General features: G+C 39.0%; 1 protein-coding gene across 3 annotated transcripts in view; it reads left to right on the forward strand.

Moving 5' to 3' along the window:
• The window catches only part of RELN (reelin), a 495,439-nt gene that overhangs the window by 49,629 nt on the left and 422,668 nt on the right, over nt 1–23,142 (forward strand). For all 3 annotated transcript variants that reach the window (XM_004739578.3, XM_004739579.3, XM_045089693.1), the window contains exon 2: nt 16,924–17,034. In XM_004739578.3, coding sequence (XP_004739635.2) covers nt 16,924–17,034 — 111 coding nt within the window. The remainder of the gene's footprint in view (nt 1–16,923; nt 17,035–23,142) is intronic.

A 23,142-nucleotide genomic window follows, 5' to 3' on the forward strand; every position in this document is an offset into this window, starting at 1 on the left:
TGAAGACAAGAAATAATGTGTCTAACAGGCATGTGATTCTCGCTGAATATGAGAAAGTGGGAAAGAGATGCCTACATAAATCTGAAAAACAAAACAAAACAAAAAACCCAAAAGAGAGATTTTATAGAGGATACAAGGTGTGAAGTAGAAAGAACCACAGAGGAGAAGATATACACAGTGAACATGAAATTTTGATACAAGACATTAATTTATTTCCTAGCTATTATTGGACTTTGGAGGTATCCTACAAGGTGGGTCGCGACCTTGAAAGAGTTTGGGACAAGTTCTACCATGTTGTGGTGTGGATGAATAAGTAGGCATTGTTAGGAGAGCTTAAAAGACAAGCAGCTACAAATAGGAGATTTATTCCTTCTCTCCTTGTGCCAAGGAGAAGTGGGCAGAGACCAGGGTGCTGTGGAACACTTGGTGTAGGTTTCCGTGGAGGGGCCCTCTTTTCCCCACGTGTTCTCCCTTTTTATAGAGTAGGTGAAAGGAAGCAGTCTTGTAAGTGGAGGAATAATCAGTCTGCTTTCAGGCCAGGCAGTCAGAAATCAGAGTTTTCTGGGAAGTCCCTGCCCAGCCTTGGGAGCCCCTAGGGCCCATGGAGTATTGTGGCCCCCGGTGTGGGGCAGGAAGCTCTCCCCAGTTCTATAGGAAGCTGAGCTTGGGTACAGCCTCTCCTCCTAGCAGAAGGACCCGCCTCCAGCTAGTTCCCAGGCCACTTGGACTTTTAAACAATTCTCCTCATTGCCCCACAGGTAGAATAAAACATGTGGTTAGTATATAAAATGGAAAGGGTCTATTTTGTTCAAAAAGAACAGACATTGCGACAGATACTTTAGTGCCTCCCGTCTCCATAGCTAATCAACTCACACATGCCATTTGTTAAATTTTCAGGAATTTTGTGTGTTGGTTGTTAAACACAGTGATTTTTAAAAACCAAATTATGTAAAGTTACCCATAAGTAAATGATATTAAAACAAGAGTAATGCAGTCAAAACTCATCACTTTCCAGCTGTTATACTATATCTTACTATTATACTATATCTTATTATTATTACTATTACTATACTATATCTTACTATTATTTATCTCTGGGGAAAAATATCCAATGGCCGAGTGATAAAAATACATGCCTTGGTTTTCTTCCCCATTCAGTGCTCAGTGAGTTAGCAGCAGGTGCCTTGAAATCACGGATGGTGGGAGTTTGTGGTATTAGAAAACACTAGGGCCTTTTGGTCCAGAGAGGCGGTTGTTACACATTTAGCTGCACACCAGTGCCCATAACCTTGAGCGTTGCCACTTCATTGTGCTCCAGCATGCCTCTAACCCCAGTATCTACATCTCAGAGCCAGAGGACTGTGCACTCCGGGCAGGAATATCCGCTCCCCGCCCAAGGAGCATCTCTCACCAGTGCATGATGGGAACCAGTGTATAGATAACACCAGCTCCCTTCATCCTCTGGGGGATAATTTGGGCAAGTGTTTGACACTGTTTCCTGAAGTTTCCCACAGGATTACATTTCAGTTGCCCACTGTGATAACCTGTTTCATATTGTGCTTTCTGTTGGATGCCCTCCGGTCCCTCTATCACTTTGTTCACTTCTGTGCTGATGTTCCCTCTACCCTGCCTCAGGGTCCACTTCTGAGAGTGTGTGTGAAACAGAGGAGAGTAGTGCCAAATAGAAGGAGAACTTTTGGATCAGGAAAGAGGCAGAAGTATGCTATCCTGTGCAAATCAACAACAAACCAGCCAGCCAGATGGCAGACATGGGAGATGATTTTCTCATATCTGGCAGGAAAACGAGATAGAGGAGTCATGAGGGACTTTAACTGTGCTCACCTGATTCTAATTCAAATTCTACTACCAAGAAGCTCTTTCCAAATGAAAAATGTAGAACGTGAGTACTTGGGTGAAGAGGAGCAGCTCGAGGTAGATGGAAGGTAATGAGGTCCCAGACACTCTACCCCTGCTGTGAAAAACATACCCACAGGGTTACTGAGCCACTTTCTCTGTCCCATAGGTAGCAGAGTAATACAACTACTTCGGATGATAAAGATTCCAGCAGCCACAGCCCATTTAATTTGACATTGCATTATTAGTAAATTCTAGAAATTCTGATGATCTCTACTAGTAAGCAGAAAAGAGAGGTGTCCCAGAGCATCCAGAAATGGTTCTCTATAACAAGATATGCTGTGCTAATTTAACTTAACTTTCCTCCTCCTCCCCCCCCTTCCCCCTTCCTCTTCCCTTTCTTCCCCTTCTCCTCCTCCTTTTTGATGTTGAATTCATAACCTATGTCACTTAGGGTGAATGTTCTTTAAAGGCATACCTCAAGTTCAGAAACAGGTCACCTTCTTCCCTTTATTGTTAATTCACGGTTAGGACATATAGTGGTCTTTGTTTGCCAAAAATGTCACCACAGGCCCTGACACAGCTCTCGAGTGGATGCTCCCCAAATCCATTGCAAGCTTGGCTGCTTCTCCTCATTCTGGATTTGTTTCTGTCCTCATCAGTGACAGAAAATGTGCTGGCACGCATGAGGTCTCCTAAGAACAGGTGTCCCATTATATCCTCATCTTGTTAAACATCATTTGCACTAGGAGGAACCTGCAGTATAATAAAAGGCAAAGTGGCTTTTTACTGTAGTGGAATTCCTAATGTAGCTTCAACTCAATTCAATTATAATTTTTAGTCCCATGGATGGCCTTCATTGGAAATTCTATTTCCCATGAGGTATCAATCTGGAGCATTTCATATCACTGTAATTGGTCTATCCCAGGACCACCTACACAAAATTTACCCAGGGTGAATGCTGTTAAACATGCTATTCCTGATCTTTATCCCATTCCTACAGAATCAGGATCCCCAGGGGAGGGGAAGAGGGAGGGGGAGACCTAGGGATCTGAGTCTTAATAATCTTCTCAGGTGATTGAAATTTCTAGTTGAAAAAGTAAAATAATCTGTGGGAGAAATTAGTTTGGCTAATAGTTCTACCATATACTCATTATTTGATTTAAAGTAATAATTTTATTTATTTATTTATTTATCAGAGAGAGAGAGCGTGAACACAGGCAGACAGAAAGGCAGGCAGAGGCAGAGGGAGAAGCAGACTCCCTGCCGAGCAAGGAGCCCGATGTGGGACTCGATCCCAGGACGCTGGGATCATGACCTGAGCCGAAGGCAGCTGCTTAACCAACTGAGCCACCCAGGCGTCCCTAAAGTAATAGTTTTAGTTAGCACTTGTAGAGTATGACTCTGTCTGTGTTGAATAAATATTGTAACAGACATTTCAAATTCTATTTGAAATTCTTAAATAGCCATTTCAATAGGGATTACAAGTACTTGCAAACAAAATGTACAAGTTTATAAAAATGTGTCTGTACGCAAGTTTGCCTTTCATCCAATTCTGGTTTCCTATGGCAAGTATTCGACTTAAGAATTTAGTTGAATTTTCTAAAAAAAAAAAAAAACCAAAAAACAAAAATGGGTGCCTGGGTGGCTCAGTCATTAAGTGTCTGCCTTCAGCTCAGGTCACGATCCCAGCATCCTGGGATCGAGTCCCACTTGGGGCTCCCTGCTCAGTGGGGAGTCTGTTTCTCCTTCTCCCACTCCCCTTGCTTGTATTCCCTCTCTCTCTGTAAAATAAATTAAAAAACTTAAAAATCAATCAATCAATAAATAAAATAAAATAAAATAAAGATAAAAACAGCAAAAACAAGTAGGTGCTAAGAATAGATTAAAATTTACTTAGAAATCCTATACCAGCAAATAAGGAATAGCACAGGTGCAAAATTTGTTTAGTCCTTTGCAGACTGCTTTCATTTGAAAAATTTTTACCTAATCAGTTAATTTTTTTCCTAAAATTCCAAGTCTCAAGACATTTCCTGATAAATATTCGTACAGTTTTTCTTTATCTGTGTCCTTGGAAAAATTGTCTTGAAAATCCAAATTCGTATTAAACTGCAAGATTTTTTTTATTTGAAGAAGGATTTTAAGAGTCACGTTACTAAATGCTGTGTTGTAAAATATGAAGTGTGGCATTTTCCATTTTACATATAGGAGAAATATATGTAATTACAACTTGATGTTCTATTAATTAGTAGTGCATTTATTCCTTTTTAATAATTTATCCAATAGCTATCAGATGCCATCGATCAATGTAAATATCATCTAAGTTATATTCTTGTTTAGTGATTATTCTTATCTGAGATTTTGGAAGAGCATTTAGTAATAACTTATCCCAAGAGCAATTAGCTGTGCCTGTCCCTGAAAATTTCTGTCACATCATTTATTAAACATTATTTTGTGAATTTTAGTGTTAGCAATTTCAGATTTTATGAATTGAATTTTGAAATATGGAACAAAAGTTTCTTCTGAAAAGGGACAGGAGCAACTACTCAAATGTTATTTTTGTAAACATGCAGATGGTTCCCATTATGTCACCAGTATCAAATAGTAGCACTTGCTAATTTGCTCGGTGGATGAATGAGTTGAGCAAGATACACACACGCACACAAACATTAGATCTGACCATAAAGTAAATGAGAATTTTAGTTTACTCATATGTATGCCATATGTCTAATTGACTCAGTATGTATTTAAATGAATTCTTTGATTTTAGCACAGTTGCTTATAATTAATTAAGTGTATTTAAATGAACATACCGAGATGCCAAATGAGAATACTATGGAAAAAACGTTTTTAAAAAATTGTAGTATTTTTACAGTTATAGTCAATGTAACTGTCTTTTCGGATTTCTATCAATTATTTTTTTAAAGATTTTATTTATTTATTTGACAGTGATCACAAGTAGGCAGAGAGGCAGGCAGAGAGGGGGGAGGGAAGCAGGCTTCCCTCTGAGCAGAGAACCTGATGCAGGGCTCGATCCGACCCTGGGATCATGACCTGAGCCGAAGGCAGAGGCTTTAACCCGCTGAGACACCCAGGCGCCCCTCTATCAATTATTAATAACGTTGATTTAGTCAGTTTACAAACATAACAGAGATATATAATATATAATATATGTAATATGTATAATGCATATCTCTGTCCCATAACAGAAATATATGACGTACACATGAGTACCAGGAATGTCACCTTTGGGCATGTTCTTGAACAAGTATACAGTTGTTACAAATAAGGAAATATTCTGGAAATTTGTAGTGATATATCATCAAACCAAATAAAACTACAGATAGAGCATGTATTTATGTCTTGAACAATTTGGGGCACTATGAGGAGTCATCCTGTGGTTTGTTATGTGAGTTCAACTTTTCCTTAGTTACCCCCAGTCAAAACTGCATTTTGTAGGAATTGGGGGGCACTTCATGTTAAAAAGAAAAAAAAAATCAAGAGAGTATAATATAAACAAAACTGTTAGAGGCCTTTTTGATTGTGTAAAGTCTTTACAATCTGATTATATGGAAAAAATTATACATGCATTTTTTTTCTTTATGCAGCTGTGCTGTAATATATTTACCTGTATATATGCTTATGAGAACTACTAGGTGTATTTTTCTCATTCTAGAAAAGCTTAATTAACATCCTTATATCAAAGAAAATATTCTTAGGACTCCTTTGAGAAGGTTAGGGATAAGAAATCTAAAAATGCTTTCTTTGAAGGCTGATCTTTGCTTAAATTTTAAAAAGTTGTGATTTACAGACAAGGTAGTCTTTTCTTTAAAAAAGAACAAAAGGATATAAAAATTGCTGAAAACCTGAACACCACATTCATTCACATCACTTTAATAATTTATCAAGTGCAGGACCAACAATATGAAATTTTCATGTATGTGTATTATCCAGCCTCATATGAAAGTAGCATATGAAAAATAAGGTTGGAGATAAGTCACAAATACCAGTAACTCTTGTCTGCAGTTCTCTAAATTACAATTGCTTGTAATTTATAGAGGAAAATAAGTATTTTTGGTTCTAGGAACTAAATAATTTTATCATTATTTGTAGGCATTTAAAAAAATCAGAATTAGTTATGAAAGTCAAAAGTGGAAGATAAAAAAAAAGTGGAAGATAAAAACATCATCATTACTATAACTGCAATTGGTACTAGTACCTTGGAGAGTTGTAGAGTTCTGTTTCTCTTTTTTTTATATTTAAGATGACTGGTTAAGAAATCTGTGTTTGGCATAGATTGGACAGTCTTAAGGAGGTTTCAGAAATGTTCAAGATCTCATGTCAGGTGCCTATTCTGACATATGTTTCTAAGTCTCAGGGCAGGATGCCTGATTAAGTTACGTGAGATTTTACCCTCCAGGTTAGTGTGTTCAGAAATGCTGAGGGTGTGCCTGTGTGGGTATGTAGCTGTGTGTGTGTGTGTGTGTGTGTGTAAGAGACAGACAGACAGACAGCCCTAGGGAGTAAAGAACAGAAAGGCAATGTGGAGGGATAAACAGATTTACTTCACATTCACCAAAAGCTGTCATTTAAACTTCCTTCCAAAGGGCCTTGATTTTAAAATGATAAATTCATGAACACATTTGACTGCACCCATTTTATCTCCTAAGTTGAATTTAAAGGAGGAAAAAAATCTCAGTGGCTCTCCTTTTATGACTGGTGCTGCTGGAAGTGAAAACTTCGAGATTATGTGTGGTTCATCTAAATCTCTGAATCTATAATAAATGCATCGTAAGAGACTTCCACGGAGATGCTGGATTCGTCTTCCAGCCAGCAAAGAGCATTTTTACGGACTCTAGAAAATGTGTTAGTCCATCCTTAAATTTTGCCTGCAATCAGCCTTCTGCATCTGTCACAATTCCCAGATCTTGCGCTGGGTTTCCTCTCCTTTCAGGGCAGACAAAGGTGGAAGAGTGTTTGCCAGGGCATTCTCCCCCTGCTCTCTGAGGTGGGCTCATCCAGAGCTCTTTGACCTTATTATTTTGATCATCAGCCTTGTCCTCCATCACACCGCATTTAGCCCTCCCTGGAGGCCATTCTTTCCGCCTCCTTTGTCCCCCAAGGAACAGGAGAAATCCATATAAAATGAAAAAGAGGAGTAATAATACCAATAATAAAGGGCAGTGATGACGACTGTTGCAGCAGACAGCAGGTTAAACGCCTGCTGGGCATGCTCCCGGGAAATCATGTCCATGTACCTGGCTGGGGCTCGGGGTACAGGGGCACCTGCGGGCACCGCGATGCCACTGCCTTCCAAGAGGAGGTGATGCCCTTGCCATCCTCTGAGGACCTCCAGGAGACACAGGCTGCTGTGTTTCATCCAGTCCATCCCTCTTGAGAAGCATGGCTTCCATTTCTTCCTCCTCTCATATGCCACTTGCTGCCCAGTGTTCTGGGTAGTTGTTGGAATACGTGGGTCGGGCATGTGTGACCTCTCTCTTCCCTTCACAAAAGACTCACTGGTGTCCCTTTGCTTCTGGTCTAATTTTTTAGGATCCTTTATTCAGTTTACTACTAGGCATTCATGTCCTCCCTCAGAGAATCTTGACCTCCAGTCATTCCTTTTAAATATTTACTGGGATAATGTTTTTTTCCTCAGCAGTTGTTGGTTTGGGGATGTTATTATTGAAATGGTTGGCTTCCTATTTGAAAGCTACATAAAATCATGTCATAATGGAATTAATGTATGTAATGAGAAGTAGTTCAGGGATCATGGTCATAGAGGTTTTGAATTAAATTATAATGTATTTTTAGATGGTCTCTATTTGGTACCCAGAGCTAGGGGCACTTTAACTGAAGAGGAGCCAGTAGTTGAACACTCTGTGTTGATGAAATTTTGCAGCAAATAAACTCAGTTTATTTCATTTTTAGAGTAATATGTTTGTTCCTCAGGCTATTTAATCTGTTCTGTATTCAAAAGGCAAACAAGTTTCTGCTCATAAGGCAAAATGCGGCAACATTTTTTTTAATATTGACAATATTAGTTCTGGTGTTTTTCCTTTTCAAAAATATATAAAATAAGAAATAGAAACTCTGCCATTGCTGCACGATCACTGCTACTTAATTTCAACATTTTTGCAATTTGCTGTCTTCTGATGTTTGTCATCTTGAAAAAGATGGTAACATCAGTCCGTGTATTGTATAATATGTTTCTTTTCTGCACATATTAAAGGTCTTTTCTATAAAGTCATAATGGAATATGCTTGAAGTGATCAAAATTTAATGGCCCGTAGAGCATTTGTAGGCGAGAAGCTTTAGGATGAAATGCAACAGCATTAAACGTCGAAATTTATTTTCTCCCAGAATTTCATCTTACAGTGATTTTCTGCAAGAATGGTATTAGGGTCTTGTTGGGAACAGTTAATAGAAGCTCTAATAGATAATAACTGACTCTGTAATTAGTCATTTCAAGACAGAGTTACTCTCTGAGCCACTGATAAGAATTGAATTGTGTCGCTACATCATGTTTTCATTCTGCTGTCACAGCCCAGCAATCCATATTCATAGACCCCCGGAGCTGAGCTCATTGCCAATTTAACACAGATGTGGGAGCGATATGCACAACCTCCTCAGCCTTTTGATCCCTTCTTATTTCTTATTTGAGGAAATGGCAGAGTAACTTCAGAGTGAGGATAAGGCAGAAGGTGTCTTAGTGACAAAATCACTGGAAGATTAATTTGGTATGTCCATAAAATGTGTGTGTGTATACATCCACATACAAAGTACACATGGGTGAAAGAGACACTATTTTCGTTAGATGTAAAATTCCACCAAAATTTTCTCAGACATTTCTGATTTTTGAGTATCATAATAAAATACCACATAGATTTTTAGTTTTTGTGCCCTTTCAGGAGAAACCTGCATTTTCATACAGCTCGGTGAATAACACTGGTTCTTTTTTCTCTGTCGAAGGGATGCTGGATATCACAATTTTATTTTCATTGGTTACCCTATGTTCTCCGTTTTATTATATTTTATTTTATTTTAATGTTATTTTATGTTCACAAGTGCTTCTGTAGGGTTGAATTCAGTAAATGCTGACTGAGCTCCTCTTCTGAGCCAAGCTCTGGAGGGTGGAGAATAATTGTGTGTTCCATAGTTTCTGAGAGTGGCCGGGTCACTGGGGAGGGGAAAGGGGGTTTCCCCAAGAGATCAGAAGAGACTTTGTGAGAAAGATGGCGTTGGGGTCTGTGCCTGAAGAATGGGGAGGACTTTAACCAAAGAAAACCGGGAAGTCATTTTAGGTGAGGACTCCCTTTAAGGAAAGAAGAGACAGGGAAGTAATGTTCTAGTTTAATTGGGTCAAAGGATGTTTTCACTGAAAGAGGGAAACTTGACGGGAGAGAATGGTTATGGCCAAACCTTAAGGTCTTTGAAATCACACCGAAGACAGGATTTTACTCTATGGACAATAGGAAGCTAAAGATACTTGTTGAACAAAGGATTGATGTGATCTGATAAAGACACATTTGCTTTCTGATTATCGGTAATCATATACATGTTTTCTTTTTCCTCTAAAATATACTGGTAGGTTCAAAATTCTACTTGCAATCTGTACTGTTCATACTGATTTTTTCCCCTCTTAGAGTAGCTAGTTCTCTGCAGAACATTTTATTATATATTTTTATTTATTTATTTGACAAAGAGAGAGGGAGCAAGCTCAAGCAGGGAGAACTGCAGGCCCAGGAGAAGGAGGCTCCTGGCTCAGCTGGGGAGCCTGATGTGGGGCTCGATCCCAGAACCCTGGGATCATGACCTGAGCTGAAGGCAGTGAGTGGCTTAACCAGCAGAACCACCCAGGCACCCCTCTGTAGAACATTTTAATGCAGAAATATAAAAGACATAAAAGTTGACTCTAAAGAAAAAAAGTCTCCTGGGGGAGGGTTTTATAAATTTATCATAAACATTTGTGAAACCGTGAAAAGTAGATGATATGGCAGACGGACACGTTTAAGTAGAAGCTTACCTATTTAAAATCATAGAAATGTTTGAGTATTTGATACTAATTTTTGGTGTCTAAAATGGATGAGTGGCAGGTCCTGTCATATGGTGGTGATATATTTCAATTTTTATGAAATAACCAGAATTTATAGGATGTCAGGTAGAGTTTGTAAGCATTTTGCCAGTAGGCAACTAGTTCAAAATATCTTTTTTTCCTTACTAGCTAGTAAAATCCAAATTTTACTTCTAACACAGTTCTTGGCTAATAGAAGGTTTTATGTATATCTGTATCTACATACACACATACATATATAGCAATATACATATATTTCCATATATATTGCCTTAAGTCTGAATGTATTATGTACTTTCTAGTCCCTTTTATTGTTTGATTAGTTTGCTCATTTTAAGTGCATTTGTAGTAAGTGTGTTTATAATAAACTTCTTCCTTTCCCTTTTTAATAGGATTTTTTTCTGAAAGAAAATTTAAAAGATCATCACAGTAAAATTTTAAAGACTAGCACATAGATTCAGCAATTATTCTCATTACATAATAAATTTCTTTTCAAGTGAATTGATACTTGCTAAGTGTTGTTTCCCATCTTCTTAGTATTGGAGCACATGGCTCGTAATTTTGGAAAGGAAGGGTTTGCGTATTAACTGGGCTAGTTAGATATCAGCTAGATAGATATAGGTGGTCCTAATAGTTGTTCATCTTAAATGTAGTCCAAATCCAAAACCTCTGTACAATTTCCCCCTATCCCAATGTGCCCAAATTTATATCTTTTAACGAAAACTTCTACTTATGCAAAGGTAGTTTCATAAAATATTTTTTAAAGGAAACATTTTTTAAATGACGTTAGCTTTGCAACATTTTAAATTATATAGCGAGACAATTACGTTCTGAATCATAAACTTAAAACAATACGAAAGTTCTAAATTTTCCTTCTAGTTCATGTACATATTCATATAACTTTACATTCAGCGATGTGAGCTCCAGGTTTTTTCCTATCATGAGCCACGTTGGAACTTGTATATAGTAAACTTTAAAACAATTTATCAGAGATCACTCTTCGGCTTTCAAGAAGATTATTTCAATTGCTTGGCTGGCAGCAGTGTGTAGATGTAATTGATGAGCTGAGACTGGGGAAGGTCAGATAGTGCTTGAAGGGTGAGTCCCAGTGGGATCAGAGGAACGAAAGTCAAGTCAGGGCACATAGGAAGGGGAAGAACTGGTGCACATTGGGGGTCAGATGGAGCTTGAGTGAAAGGAATCAGGAAGATATCAGAGGGTAAGGTAATTATTAAGTGTGAAAACAGAAACTGACAGTGACTGATGTTACAGAATCACTCAGGTGAGGGACAGTGAGCCAGAGCAGCCTGGATGCCTGAAACAGTTACTTGTTTCTGTGGGGGTTTTGTTTGTTTAGGAAACCCTGACAGACTAACCAGAGGCTGCAAGTAGAGATAAATGGAAACATCTGATGAAAGGGAAAGCAAAGGACAGAGGGATGTGTATTCCTGCCGTAGTTTCAAAGTCGGAGTGCCCCAGCATAAAGTTTTCAGCATCTTGCTCAGACTGTTCCTGTGTTTGCTGCTGGTGCTCTCGTCAGGAAAAGCATGTAGGCTGCAGACATTCTAAAGTTTCCTGCAAGCTGTCAGGGAATCCAAACTGTGTCAGATGTTTTTTGAATGCAGAAGCTGGACCCGTTGTCTTCTTGAGTAAAAGGGAAGCCAGAGATCGGAAAGCTCTGTCTCATAACCCATAAGAGTCTGGGCAACAGATCCTCTTTCTGAAAGAAAGAGACCGATTTTCAGTTTACATATGGATTATGCATTACATGTGTTTAAAGAAGGAGAAGGAATGCTTGTAAAGACAGCAGTTTTTCAAAGGCAAATAATCATTTTTTCCCTCAAAAATGAATTCCTGACTCTAGCAAACAGAGAAATAGATTATATTCAGTTAGTATCTTTTTAAAAAAAATTTATTTTATTTTATTTATTTGACAGAGAATGAGAGAGAGAGAGACAGCAAGAGAGGGAACACAAGCAGGGCGAGTGGGAGAGGGAGAAGGAGGCTTCCCTCCAGGCAGGGAGCCGGATGTGGGGCTGGATCCCAGGACCTTGGGCTCATGACCTGAGCTGAAGGCAGATGCCCAATGACTGAGCCACCCAGATGCCTCTCAATTAATTTCTAATAGGGAACTCTTTGTTTAGTTGATTTGTGTGAACGTATAACCTATACTTAAAGTGATCTGCCTTTTTTTTTCCTCCCACAAATGTCTTAGATTGGTCTCTTGATCTCTGCATCAATCATTTTTGCATTCTGGAAAACATTTTAAATATATAACTAGCCGGGGCACCTGGGTGGCTCAGTGGGTTAAAACCTCTGCCTTTGGCTCAGGTCATGATCCCAGGGTCCTGGGATCGAGCCCCACGTCGGGCTTTCTGCTCAGCAGGGAGCCTGCTTCCCCCTCTCTCTCTGCCTGCCTCTCTGCCTACTTGTGATATCTGTCAAATAAATAAATAAAATCTTAAAAAAAATATATATATATATATATAACTAGCCACCTTTTCTTTTCTTTTTTTTCCACATGGCTTTTCCAAATGGGATTCAACTGACATACAAAGTTATCATTCACAACATCCTTTTCCTCTGAAAACAAGTTGAAGATAAGACAACCTTCTGTCATTTTTGTATGAATGAGTTATTCATTAATATGTATTCCAGTAAATATTTATTGAACACCCAAGAGTGTCAGGAATTGTTCCAGATTCTTGGGATGTACTACTGAACAAAACACTTAAGATCTCTACCTTGATAGTGTTCACATTCTGCAGAATAAGAATGACAATAAACATAATAAACAAAAAACATTGTGAGTAAATATATGATTACAATATGTTAGAAGGTGATAATTACTTTGATAATCTGAAGGAGGGGAGTGCAAGGCAGAGGAAGGTACGGGTGCGAAGACTGGGCATGTCTGAGCAACAACAAGGAGGCTGGTATGTCTGGAGTCAGGTGAGCCAGGAGGGAGCAGAAGGAGATGAGGTAAGAGGGAATGGAGACAGGTCACGGAGGACTCTGTAGGCCATTGTGAAAACTTTGACATTGACTTTGTGAAGAAGTTGTAAGTAGAGGAGTGACATGATTCAATGAATGTTCTAAAGAATTTCTCTGATTCATACTGAGAATAGACTCTAGAGAGAGGAGGGTAGAACCAGGAAGACCACATCAAAGTCTAATACCATAATCCATGTAAGAAATGATGGAATCTTAGAACAAGGTAGTATGTGGTCAGGTTCTGAAGGTAGGGCTGATAGGATTTACTGATGGATTAGATGCAGTATATGGGAGAAGGTAATTCCTGAGGTGACTCAGCAGGACGGACAGTGCTGCCAACCACTGATCTTGTGAAGGCTGTAGAAGAAGCAGTTTTGGAGGGTGGGTGTGGGCATTCAGTTTTGGTCACATTGACACTGAGACATCTCTTGAATGTCCAAGTGAGGATGTTGAGCAGTATCTTGATATATATCTGGAGTATGTACAAAGAGGGTTGGTAGAGATCAGGACAGGAGACAGAAATGTGAGAATAGTCAGTTTATGGAGGCCTTTTAAAGCCAGGACATTCTAAGGGTAAGAAGTCTTTTTCACAGTATTCAATTTTGTTTTCTAAGACACTCAATGTTTAGAAATGATATGGGGGTACCTGGGTGGCTCAGTGGGTTAAAGCCTCTGCCTTCGGCTCAGGTCATGATCTCAGGGTCCTGGGATCGAGCCCCACATCAGGCTCTCTGTTTGGCAGGGAGCCTGCTTCCTCCTCTCTCTCTGCCTGCCTCTCTGCCTACTTGTGATCTGTCTCTGCCAAAGAAATAAATAAAATCTTTTAAAAAAATTGTTTAAAAAGAATGATATGTCCACCTAGCCATGAGTTTACCAAACAATTGATATTCGTCTCACTACAACTAGGAATAGAACCAAGCAGGAGAAGATCTCACCCGATCTGACCTTCCACATATTGCTGGTGATATATTCCAATCCTTTTATTTCTGGGATGTTTTCACTACACCTTGCTGTTTCAGCACCCAAGAACCTATGTAAAGAAAAGAATTGATCTGAAGTAGGCACTGCACTGTATGGAGGCATTAAGATCAGAATTTGCATCATCCTTTGGGTCTGGAGAGGCACTTAGCGGCAGATGAGAGGGGAGGCCTGGTAAGGGATGGACAGCCCAGGTGGACATTTAAAGGGTACAGCAGATGTTGCTTGTGCTCAATACCCCCAAATGAGGCCCAGGCCATGCAGGCAGCTTCCTAAGTGCACATGTCTAAGATATTGAAATATCACTAGATATGTATAAGCCATCAAGTTGAATTTATCAATCGTCATGGTAGACTGAGGGATGCATCATTGTTTGAGAGCAGAGCCAAGGGCTGTCATGCATGGTCCTCCTCTTTTTTAGCCCTTTCTCCAAGAGTGTTTACCCTCTGCTTTAGTCAACACTCAGCAAAGTATCTTTTGGAAGCGAAGGGGTGTTAGTAGCAAGCTGGGGATGCCACTTATCTGGATCCTGCTGGGGTTACAGCTGAGACATGTTGTAGACTGTGGGTGGAAATGAAGTGGCGCCTGAGAGGGTAGTAGACCATCCCAGCAGGAAGCGGGACTCTGATGTGGGCCGTCCAGTGATCGGCTCTGTCTTCAGCAGATGTCATGAGTTCTCTGTAGTACTCCAGGTCTGCGGAAGGAAGAGCAAGGCAGAGCTTCAAGGTCTGAAAGAGGGCAGGGAAAGGGAGCTGAATTTCACTGATGAGTTACTATATGCATGATACTTTGTTAAACAGATAGTTTGTAGATATATTTCTTTTCATTCTTACAGTAAATTGGATAGTATTCCTCTTTTTGTAAATTTCAGGAATCTGAGCCAAGGTCACACACTGATCTGAAGTAGAGAGAGGTGAAATTCAGGTTCAGGCTTGCCTCACTTCCTAACTCATAAAACTCTTAGATTTTTGTAGTATCTTGGAAATAAGAACCAGAGTAGAAGCATGGAGTGGAGGAGTCCACTGGGGCTGTATTTGTGCATTTAATACAGAATTGCTGCTGTCTAACTGGACTGGAGTGGAGTGGATGAAGAGGAAGAGGGAAAAAGCAGGGTCCCATAGGTCCACAGTGAGAACTGTAGGTTGGGTCTGATTTGCTGGGAAGGACGATCTAAGACATGAGTGGCTAGTATAGTTGATTTAAAAGAAAGCAATTTAATTCTAAACTCCACGGATGGGGACACAGAAGCTGTTTAAGCACTATTTACCTTGGCCAAGGTAACTCACTGAACCAAAGGTTGGAGACAGCAATAGAACCAACTGTGGGAATCTGGGGCAGCCAAAACGGGGCTGATGATGAAAGTGTGATTCCTTAAATGAGGAAACTGAGACTCGAAGCGATGAAGTGCTTTTCCTTGAGAAAAAATAGTAGCAGATAAGTACCTGTTACCCGGATCCCATAACCAGCCTAGGGCTCCATCCACCATGGCATAGGGGTATAGGGGTCACCTCCTGGCTACCCTTAGCCCTCTTCCTCTCTAATATCAGTGACACTGGGTCCTGTAGCTTTTATTCTCCTTTTCTTCAAGTACTCCTCATGCATGTGAATAATCTGGGAAATAGTGTATTAAACAAGGGTTTGGCTACATCATTTGGCTTCTGTGGGATCGGGAGTGGGGGAGGGAGTGGTGTGCAGGCTGAGAGAAAACAGGGGTAATCAGCATCAAACATGTTTGGATGATATCAGATGGTCCTGAACAAGGTTCTAAATTGCTCTGTGCCACAAATTCCTCATTTTTGCCCCATGAATAATGATAGTACCCCTTTTATAGAAATGTTTTGATAATGAGATAATACATGTTCACTACTTATCTCAGTGCCCAGCTGAGTGGTTTACGTGCTAGCAGTCAAAATATTAGCTATTATTAAAGGATGTGAAGGTGATTTGTTCCAATACCCAATGCCGTTGTGGGGGTAGCGTGATGTCAGGATGTTCTGTTGATCTATGAGTCTTGTTAGTTGCTTTTAATATGGGCGCTTGAGACCCTTCAGCTCCAGTCTCTGGATTTCCTGGAGTTTAATTTAAACATGCTCATCACACTTAATGTGTATCTGGCCATTCTCCTACTGCCACCAAGCACGATGATAGCCTTGTACTGTGCACTACCAAAATAATATTACCTTTTCCCGGCTGCTTCCTATAAATGGCATCATCTTAATCTTATCAAACAATGCAGGAGAAAATATTATGTCAAGGCAGAAATTTTAATCATTATTTTAGGGTGGTGAGCAAGATAAAATTTTTAGAAGCCAGACCTGAGTGGCATACAGATCCATTGTGTGTGACCCTTTTTTCCCAGGAACATCCTGATTTTCTGGTTAGGAAACCATTTGGAGTCCTCTTGCAGACTTTGTTCTGAACCTTAAGGCATGCCGTGGTCTTCCTTTTTTGTTCTCAGAAGGAAAAAGGCTATCTGTCTTCATGCAAATTAGTCTGCTTTTGTTGAAAAACTTCAGGGGGATTCATCTATGAAATGTGGATGCACAATAAGAAATACAGTTTATCTTATTGTTCTTCTCTCAGCCGCTGTAAGATTGTTTCCCACAGTATGAAATACTTAAAAAAAAAAAAAAAAGTGTTTAATAGCAATGCCAAAACTCCAGCAATGCCTTTGACTGCCTTCAGGGGTGGTAGTGGAGGTGGGAAGCTAGCTATTCAATACTACATTATTTTCAGATGATTTTGCATATAGCTGGGGAACGTGTAAATGAATGCAGAAAGAGCGATCTAATGTACTAAATTTAGGACCAGCAATTACAGACATTGGAGATCGGAGCTTCTTTTTTGCTCCTCTGCTTATAGTTCCTGATGGAAAGAAAACACTGACTAGCAACAGTATAAAAATAGTTTTTTAAATAATGAGTAAAAATTGTTTTGACAGTGTTTAACTCTTGAGCAACGTGTCTCAGTATTTGGATTGTATTAATTGAGGTTTCTTTTCTTTTTCCCTCCCTGCATTTCAGTGACAATTTCAACAAGCACCTTCTTTGACGGCTTGCTGGTGACAGGACTGTACACGTCCACAAGTGTGCAGGCTTCACAGAGCATTGGAGGTTCTAATGCTTTTGGATTTGGTAAGCTATCCTGACATATACCATCAAGAATTGTCCATGGTTAAACAACACCAGATCTTATTTTTTGAAACATCTGTTTTAAAAGGATCAGACATTGATGATTTCAGAGTAACTAATCTGAAGCGATTTTTGTGTTGTTTGCTTGATGTTAGGTGACTTGAAATAAGTCATGTGACTAAACAGCCAAACATAAGCAAAGTGTGACAGTCTTTCTATTCCTCTCCATCTGTTGACGCTGGCTGTTATGCTTGGTCTTGGTGAATCAGGTGGATTTTTGTGTTCTGTCATTTAGGTTACTGGAACTGGAATTCACTCTGACGTGCATGCAATTATTCCATAACCTATTTTTTAAGTTTTATTATTATTATCACTTTAAATAAACTCTGCCTCCAACATGGGGCTTAAACTGACCCTGAGATCAAGAGTTGCATATTCTACCAGGCACCCCCAATGAGCTGTTTTTAGAAACAGTTCTTATGATCCTGGGTTAGGTGAAAAGGGTCACATTAAGTTTGGCAATTGAGCATTGTACAAAGTGGAAGGTAGTAATGATTGGTGACTGAATTCTATGAGTATTCATGAAAGAATGTGTTTTAATATTTAAAGCACTTACATGAGTCCTCGTCCTTGAATCGTAGCCCTGGCAGGTTACTTATATGGGGAAGCAGAAGGCTACATGATCATTACGTGCCCAGAGGATTTTCAGTCTGGAAATCCCCGGTTTACCCATTATGCGATAAACATGCCAAGCTGGAATTAAATAGTCTCTTTTCAGCATCAAAAATGCAAATTTAATATCTCCGTTTATGTAAGATGTGAAATCACTGATCTTATTCTGAAATTGGAAACCACAAGGCTCCCTCCATTGATATGAAAAAGATAGAATTGCATTATCAGAGGCAGCCATGTGTTCCGAGTTTTATCTTTTCTGGGTATTTATTAAATAGATAATTTTTACCTACTTTTGATAAATGAAAGGGTGCTGACTCTGTGCCAAATCCTAGCAGTAGCTGTGGCCAGGTGACTCACTGACGAATGCTGTCGATGCCCCATTGTCACCCCCTCATCACCTACTGGCCCAATATGAGGTTCATAGCCTCGGGGCTTCACAGAACCTGGAAGTCATTTCGTCATCACGTTAAATTATGTGACATTGAGAATTTGCCCTGTTTTTAAAAGATCTCAGATACAATGTGTTGAGAACTACTTTAGGTTCTAATCCTCAGGAAAAAAAATTTGATCTAAAAATTCTGCTTATTTAGCCCCATCCTTTTTGTGCTCTGTAGAGGTGAAAGGTCAGCTTACAGTCCTATCTACGTGCATCACGTACATGGTGTACTACCTGTTATGTTACAACAGGCCTCAGAAGAAGGGTTGCCAGATTAACAAATAAAAATTTATAGGCCATTTGGTTCAATTTGACTTTTAGATAAGCAATTTTTTTAGTAAAAGAATACGGTATTTGGAATAAGACATTCTGGGTGCTCCCTTAGCCCAGTTAAATCAAAACCTCTGGAAGTGGGGCATGGGCATTGGTTGTTTTTAATGCCATTTCGGTTGCTAGATTGGAATGTTCCAGTGTTCACGCAAGGCTAAGAAGTGCTGTACTGGGCCAGTCCAGGTCTGGCGGCAGCAGCAGCACCTAGAGCCCATGATGACAGGTTTCAAGCCTGTCTTTAGACTTGGTGAGCCACATGTGCTGGGGGTGAGACCCAGTGACCACTTTCAGAGAAGCAGTCCAGTTGATTTTGGTGCACACCGAAGATTGAGAACCACTTGTCTACATTCATTAAATGAGAGGAGATAGACATTATTTAACTGACCATATACATACATAATAGCAAATCTTGTTATCATGCCACAGGCCAGCTTGCTGAAGTCCTGAGGGCTGAGAGAGGCTATGCCAGAGGAACTAGATTTGGTCTGCAGTGAAATTGGATAGAGTTAGGAGAGGCTTTCCTGAGGAAGTAGCATTGAGCTAAGATGTGAGCTTGACTTCCTCATCTGTGAAAGGGGTTGGTAAAGCACCTGCTTCATAAGATTTGTGAGAATTAAAGGAGGTAATTTACAGGAAGCCCTTAGCACATAGGAAATACTCAGTAAACCGAGGTATTCCAAAATTATCCTTATAATGGAAGCAGCTGCTTTTCCCAGCCCAGGACTTGTCTATAGCTTCTTGGAGGGGCAAAAAACAGATCTTAGGAGCCATTAATCTGGGGTTTGTAGATCCACGTGATTTGAGAGGACTTGGCTGGATGAAATAACTATCACAGGCTACAATGGAGGCTTTCAATGAGAAAAATCATGAAATATCATTCATCAGTATGTTGTTGTAAACACATTTTGAAAGGACACATAAAATGCATGTGTCTTATTGCTTCTGATTTTAGCTAGTAAGCCAAATGGAAAACTTGAAATCCAATTGTTAGAAGTTATTTTTTTTTTAAGTAATTAATTTATTTTGGGGTTGGGGGGCAAAGGGAGAGGAAGAGAGAGAGAATCTCAAGCAGGCTCCATGCTGAATGCAGAGCCCAACTGGGGGCCTCAACTGACTGAGACACCCAGGTCCCCCAGTTGTCAGGAGTTATGTGAAACACCTGGGCTTCCAGACATTTTCTTGCATGACTTTGAAAGCTGTACAAAGGCATTTGCATTTGAATTAGAATGTTTTTTGATTAGCTTAAGTTACACTTGGTCTCCTCATCACCGTGAACCCTGGATCATGAGGCTGGTGGTCCGAAGAGGTTTCAAAACATGAAGTCCGTTCATGGTCATTTGACTTCCACAATCACAGCTCGGGTCTCCTACCAGTCAACCGGCATTTTTATAGGACATGATTTTTATATGGATGGATAGATAAGTGAGATCTTTTGTAAATTCCAGTAATAGCTGCGTAATTTTATGTGGACTTATATGATAGTGGTAAATTCCTTTAAAAAAATTTAAAGTACACACCTCAATATTATTAAACAGAGTTAATCTTTGGAAGTGCTGTTTTTGACTAGAGAGCAGGACATAAAATGTCTGTTTTAGATAAATGGTCACTTTAGAAAACAAAAGCACTTGAATTTTTTGGTATTTGAAGTTTAACATGCTCTTTACAATTTAAGAAAATGAAGATCTGAGTAGGGTGCTGGTAAGAAAGGAGAGGAAATTCCTACAGGAGGTAAATTGTAAAAAAAAAAAAAATGTTGCTTTTTGGTAGTTTAGTAGTTACAGTAGGGTCAGGTTGAAAAAAATGTGGCATTCTTTGATCTAGAACAACAGAGTTATTGAATATGTAATCTGTCATTAGGCTCTGACTTAATTGATAGAATGTTAAGCAAATTTGGTTTGTTTGGCATTTTCCCAACAGCATAGGATTAGGGTGGGATATATTTAACTAGCTGTGTTAAATAAGACAAAGTAAAACATAAAGTTGAGTCTAAAAAGTACTTCTGAAAGTTTTTTCCTTTATAGATAATTTTAATTGTACTAATTACATGAAAGTTATAGCTGCTCTCCTTTAAATATAAAATGTATTTGGCTGTGTGACCAGCCAAAATAAGGCTATAATTATTCTTAAGATACTGTTGTATAAAAGTAATTCCACTAACATAACTACAGCCTTTTATGCAAAACCAGAATTCTTTAAAATACATGCCTCACTGACCAAAAATAGACAAATGCCTAATAGCCAGAAATACATTAAAACAATAGCTATGCAAAAAATGACTGTATGCCAACAATGCGTGATTTGAAATACCTCATTTTGCTTGTCAATATAAGAAAACATGCTGCCCTAGGGAAGAGTGATGTTTAATTATGGATATCTCTTTGTGCATCCCAGAAGGAAAAAAAAATGCTTCCTCTTGTCTTTGGCATTGAATTCCAGCTCAATCATGTAAATCTTCAAGGTTCTTTGTGGTCGCTCAAAGAAGGGCTATTTGAATATCCTTTCATACAAAATTATTCCTTTTCCAGAGGCTGAAATGCATTTTACTCAATATTTAGTATTCTGGCTCTAAAAGCATTTTACTTAGTTTTTGGTATTCTGGCTCTAAAACCGGAGAACTGGGTTTGCAGGTCTGATGAGTGGCAGCCACACTTCCAATTGTTAGACCTTCCATAAATTTAATGTTGTGCTTTGCCATTGCTAGATCATTGTGCTCAGCTAATATGTGAGCCATTTTAACAGTTTTTCGTGTAAACTTTTATAATTTTCTATGTGTTTCCTTTCCTTTTTCTATAGTAATGAGGCATTCTGGATCCAGTCATTTGTTAAATTATGAAATTCTTAAAATGGCAAGATTTGATGAAATCTAACTTTGGGGAGAAAATATGGTGAAGCGACCAATATTTCTTTTCTTTTTAATTTTTTCTCTTAAGCATTCAGTTAATCATGTCATTTATTTATTTATTTATTTAAAGATTTTATTTATTTATTTGACAGAGAGAGAGAGATCACAAGTAGGCAGAGAGAAAGGCAGAGAGAGGGGGAAGCAGGCTCCCTGCCGAGCAGAGAACTCGATGTGGAGCTCTATCCCAGGACCCCTGAGACCATGACCTGAGCCGAAGGCAGAGGCTTAACCCACTGAGTCACCCAGGCGCCCCAATCATGTCATTTTTAAAAAGATTTTATTTATTTATTTGAGAGAAAGAGAATGAGAGAGAGCGAGAGCATGAGAAGAGAGAAGTCAGCAGGAGAAGCAGATTCCCTGCTGAGCAGGGAGCCTGATTTGGAACTTGATCCTGGGACTCCAGGATCATGACCTGAGCCAAAGGCAGTTGCTTAGCCAACGGAGTCACCAATCATAAAATTTTAATATTTTCTTTTTTCTTTTCTTTTTTTTTTTTTAAGATTTTATTTATTTTTTTGACAGAGAGAGATTACAAGTAGCCAGAGAGGCAGGCAGAGAGAGAGAGGAGGAAGCAGGCTCCCCGCTGAGCCCGATGCGGGACCCTGAGATCATGACCTGCGCCGAAGGCAGCGGCTTAACGCACTGAGCCACCCAGGCGCCCCTAAAAATTTAATATTTTCAATATTATTTTTGAAACAGGGTAGTAGAATTTTTTAACTGAAAGATCTGATTTTTTTCCCACTGAAATCTGACACTCTGACTTTAGATGAGAGAGGATATATTTATAAAACAAATTATTTTAGTGTTTCAAGATTTAAAATTTTAGTAAATCTTATGTTGATCGCTAGTTAATAAAAATGTGTACTTTACTAGTAGATTTTGATTGTATGTTAATGTTTCACTGCCATGGTGCAAATTTTTGTCACTCCTTTGTTTTATTGTCATTAAAAATAAAAATACAGGCTTTGTTTAAGCTAAGTTTTAGTTATCCTTCACATTGAAACTAAGTAGAACCTTTTACAACTTTACTGATTGTCACTAGGACCCTATATCCCTGGGCGTTAAATACAGTTCAGTCTTAGGTGCCTATCCTTGTGCCTTTGAGACACACACATATGTTATACATACATATATTTAGGCTTTAAAAAATATAAAGAAGGGGCAGCCATTAACAACTTCATTAAATGGGGTCCTGGGTAGTAATGCTCTTTATTCACCAGCCTAAATTAGGCTAAATTATTCAGAATGAGCTTGTTAAATTTATTTTATCTGTCTCCTTACAAAGAAATGCATTGTAACATGCTTGAGGAATTTTGAACATATTCAGGGATTTTGAAGGCATGACCTCTTATTGGATATGGTAAATGATCTATAATTAACAAGAAGACTTCAGGTTAATTAAACAAATTGCTATAGTCAATGATACTAAGAGCATAGCTGAAGAGTTGAAATTGCCATTAATTTTTCCTATTTACTGGGTATTAACCTCAGTTTGGTCTTAAGTCATTAAGTCTCAATTCCATTTGCATATGCCAGCATTACCTTCATTACGAAATAGTATAATGTAGTTTGTATTTGACATATGACTAAGGAATTCAGGGATTATTTCCAATTCCTAAATAACTAAAAAGAATCATTTACTAGAATAGTGGACATGATGAATATAAAGCTGTTGAATTAGTCAACAGATTGCTGAAGCAAATGTTGAGGGGCATGAAATTTGAGCCAAGTGGAGGAGTTGGTGGGGAAAGGCAGCTCAGGTCAGGAG

This window comes from Mustela putorius, unplaced genomic scaffold (assembly GCF_011764305.1).
Source record: "Mustela putorius furo isolate JIRA1106 unplaced genomic scaffold, ASM1176430v1.1 tig00003845_pilon_pilon_pilon, whole genome shotgun sequence".
NCBI classification, from domain to species: domain Eukaryota; kingdom Metazoa; phylum Chordata; class Mammalia; order Carnivora; family Mustelidae; genus Mustela; species Mustela putorius.